This window comes from Fukomys damarensis, unplaced genomic scaffold, assembly GCF_012274545.1.
Source record: "Fukomys damarensis isolate Sample0158 unplaced genomic scaffold, DMR_v1.0_HiC HiC_scaffold_22, whole genome shotgun sequence".
Lineage (NCBI taxonomy): Eukaryota > Metazoa > Chordata > Mammalia > Rodentia > Bathyergidae > Fukomys > Fukomys damarensis.
Genome location: NW_022900934.1, coordinates 26,172,276 through 26,176,134, shown reverse-complemented (window position 1 = coordinate 26,176,134; position 3,859 = coordinate 26,172,276). Strand labels below are relative to the sequence as shown.

The 3,859-nt window shown below is 47.7% G+C and overlaps 1 protein-coding gene across 3 annotated transcripts in view; it reads left to right on the top strand.

The window, feature by feature from the left end:
• Window positions 1-3,859, top strand: part of Tm9sf4 (transmembrane 9 superfamily member 4) — a 46,660-nt gene that overhangs the window by 26,704 nt on the left and 16,097 nt on the right. For all 3 annotated transcript variants that reach the window (XM_010628460.3, XM_010628461.3, XM_010628462.3), the window contains 3 exons: window positions 1,179-1,347; window positions 1,449-1,578; window positions 3,349-3,472. In XM_010628460.3, the coding sequence (XP_010626762.1) occupies window positions 1,179-1,347; window positions 1,449-1,578; window positions 3,349-3,472 (423 nt within the window). The remainder of the gene's footprint in view (window positions 1-1,178; window positions 1,348-1,448; window positions 1,579-3,348; window positions 3,473-3,859) is intronic.

Sequence of the window (3,859 nt, the reverse complement as noted above, 5' to 3'; positions counted from 1 at the left end):
GCTCAGTAGTTCCACCGCCTGCCTTGCAAGCACAAGGATCTGGGTTTGATCGCTGGTAACAAAAAAAAAAAAAAAAATGTGCCACTTGTCATGTAAAAAGATATTTTGGCTAAAAACCTCAAGTGTGGCATTTTACTCCACTTCTGCTCTGCCTTAATTAGGATCTGAAGACACAAAGATAAATAAGAAACCATGCAGGGCCAGGGATTTAGCTCAGTGGTACCACCGCCTGCCCCACAAGTGCAAGGTCTGGAGTTCGATCCCCAGTACCCCGCCAAACAAAAAAAAAAGTGTCTCCCTTTAAAGAGTTCACACTCAGCTGGGGATGGTGACACATTCCTGTCTATAATTCCAGCACCCTGGGAGGCTGAGACAGTAGGATTATAGGTTGGAGCCCAGCTTGGGCAACTTAGTGACTTAGTGAGACCCTATCTCAAAATAAAAACTAAAAAGAGGGCTGGGGGGTAGGTTAGTGGAAAGGCCCTCAGTTCAATCCACAGTACTACCAAAAGAGCACAGAGGTGGAGGAGCCAAAAACAAATATTTCAACGCATAGTACAGTTACATCACTGACATGAAAAGGTAGAGAGGTGATGAAAATAGTGTTTGTTGCCTGGCTGCTCTGTGCCTGAACTTGGATTAATGCTTCTATTTCTTACCATATCTCTATGAGATAGGTGTTATAACTATACTGTTTACAAGTGAGGAGATTGAGGTTTTGTGACGTTGACTTGCCAAGACTGCTAAGCTAGTAAGTGGCAGAGGCCTGATGCAATACCGGGTGGCATGGAGTCAGAGCTGTCTCTCTTCCCTATTCAGAGGGAAATCAGGAGACCCACAATTTCTTCCAAGAGAGAGTGAAGGGGAAGCTGAGCTTGAAGCACAGGGCAAGGAATGACACTCCAGGCAAAGGAAGCCAGCCCAAGTGCAGAGGTTTGGAAGGATATGGTCATTTGAGCTCTAAAGAGCTGGTGGTGCTAGAGCACAAAGGAGGAAGGAAGAGTGACAAGGATGGGCAAGCTGAGCATAAACAGATGAGGCAGAAAATGGACTGCCAGGCTGAGAACTGCTGAAGACTGTGGAAGTCCATTTTGCCCTGCCAGCTCACATCTTGTGACTGCTGACCTCAGCAACCTCAGGGCTGAAGCTCTGAGCTCGATCTGTCTCTTTTACGGCAGGAGAGGTGCTGAGAGGGGACCGGATTGTCAACACCCCTTTCCAGGTTCTCATGAACAGTGAGAAGAAGTGTGAAGTTCTGTGCAGCCAGTCCAGCAAGCCAGTGACCCTGACAGTGGAACAGAGCAGGCTTGTGGCCGAGCGCATCACAGAAGACTACTATGTTCACCTGTGAGTTGTTCTGTGCTCCCTGCTGGCCTCAGATTTGCCTAGGGGAGAGCACTGGTGGGAGAGGCTGTTCAGAGGGACTGAACAGGGTCTTGGGTTTCCAGCATTGCTGACAACCTGCCTGTGGCCACCCGGCTGGAGCTGTACTCTAGCCGTGACAGTGATGACAAGAAGAAAGAAAAAGATGTGCAGTTTGAACATGGCTACCGGCTCGGCTTCATGGATGTCAACAAGGTAGAGTGTCTCTGGTGTGCTCAAAGGGCTGAGGATCCACACCTCACAAGTCACAAGCACTTGGGACCTCAAGGGAGAAAATAAGCTCTGGGCTTAGAACAGGTAGGGGTCTGCCGAGGAGATGATCCCTCAGAGATATGCATGCTTAGGGCAGTGTTGTAGTTTTTTTTCTCATTGCTGAGACAATATACCCAACACACAAAGTGAAAGGGGAAAAAGTTGATATAGCTCACAGTTTGTAGAATTTTCAGTTCATAATCAGGTGGCTCCAAGGCAAAGTAGCATGACCGACAGGCATCAAGAGGAGAGACAGTTCATGGTGGGCAGAAGGTAACAAAGCAACAGTGGCTGATCACAACTCTTTCTATCCCTTACATCTTATCCAGGCTATTTAGGACAGATAGCACTCACACCCTTAATCCTAGCATTGCACCATGAATCAATCCCAGTGTCACACACTAGATCCAGCCGCATCCGAAAAAGCCCCACCTATGACTGCATGAGGTTTTTGGAGGGACATCTAAATACAAGTCATAACAGGCAGCCTCTGGAAGATGCTACAAGAAACTGAAGGCATAGTCACTAAAATCTTAGATTCCCTTTTTATATGATTTAAGCAAGTGAAATCTGGAACTTCATCAGTGTGCCAGAGAGAGAACCACATAGTGATGAAAAGTCAGCAGGGTCCCTGGTTTGAATCCTGACACTTACTAGTTGCCTGAGGGGCCTTGAGTCTGTATTTCTGTATCTGTAATGGGTGTGATAATGATTCCCACACTTTGGGGTGGTTTTGCAGAGTAAATCACACATGCCTGTGAGTGTCTCACAGCATTGCCCTAGGAATAAGCTGATAATCATATATTATCACAGCTGATTATAGCCATGTTCTCTTTCCACATGTAGTTTTCTAAGCTGAACACGTACGTAGAGAATAAGGTACAAAAATCTTCCTTTTGATGCATAGACCCTGTCCTCAATAGGCTTCTGTCCTAATTGGGAAAGAATCAGCAGAGTGAGGCCCTGGATCTTGAATCCCAGTTGCCCACCCCTGGCTGTCAATGCCAGGGAAGATCAGAGGGAATATGTTGTACATTCAGTGTCATGGAGGAAGAGGCAGGCCTTGGAAACTAGTTAGGCTTCAGCTGAGTGGAGATGGGGGTGGCATCCTCTTTGGAATGCATGCCATGAACAGAGATGCAGGATAGGAACTGTTCATGGGGCAGGGAGGAGCTGGGGATGCCAGGAAAACTAATGTGTTGTTTTTATTGGTTTGTTTTTTTGGTACCGGGGATTGAACTTGGGTCCTTGCGCTTGTGAGGCAGGTGGCAGAACCACTGAGCCAAATCCCTCCCTGGCCTTTTTTAAAATGTGTTTTAGAAGATAGTAAAGGCCAGCTGCTTTAGGATCAAATGATAGAAGATCTCGAATGTCAGGCTAAGGATTGGACTTATATCCAGTAAAGCCCAGGGAGGGCTGTAGAGTAGGTGAGTAGAAGGGTGGTATCACTGCTATCATTAGCAGTGTTTTTGGAAGGTTGATACAGCCAGGCATTCAGAGGAGGACCCCAGGGCCGGGGATTTAGCTCAGCGGTTTGGTGGCCTGCCTTGCAAGCACAAGGACCCGAGTTCAATCCCTGGGAACAAAAAACAAAAAACAAAAAACAAAAAAAAAAAAAGAGGAGGGGCCTAATGCCTTGAGTGTTCTCCCTGACTGACTTTCTAGTTGTTTATAGTTGTTAGCTGTTTTGTCCTTTCTGTTGCTTCACTTCAGATCTACCTGCACAATCACCTCTCATTCATCCTTTATTACCACCGGGAAGACATGGAAGAGAACCAGGAACATACCTACCGTGTCGTCCGCTTCGAGGTGATTCCCCAGAGCATCAGGCTGGAGGGTGAGTGGGGAGGTCTGACAGAGGGGCAGGGCTGGATGGGCCTGGGCTTCCATACCCACGGTCTTCTCATATTTCTGTTCCCTAAACTGGCCGATAGGCCCACGTGTGGGCCTAGCCATGAAGGGGTCGCTATATTACCAATTGAGAAGGTGGGGGACGAGGGAGACCTAACATCTGCTGTGTCATAGGCTGAGCACCTTACTAGCTCCCACAACCCTAGGAGCAGCTAGGTGGTGGTAAGGAGGCAGGAGTTCAGAGAGGTTAGTGACTTGGGCAAGACCAAACAGCAAGTCAGGGCTTTACTAAGCCTCTTTATAAGAAGCAGCCAGCTCACCCTGAGTCAAAGAACAAGGGGAAAGAGGACAGACGAAGCTTGTAGGCAGCAGG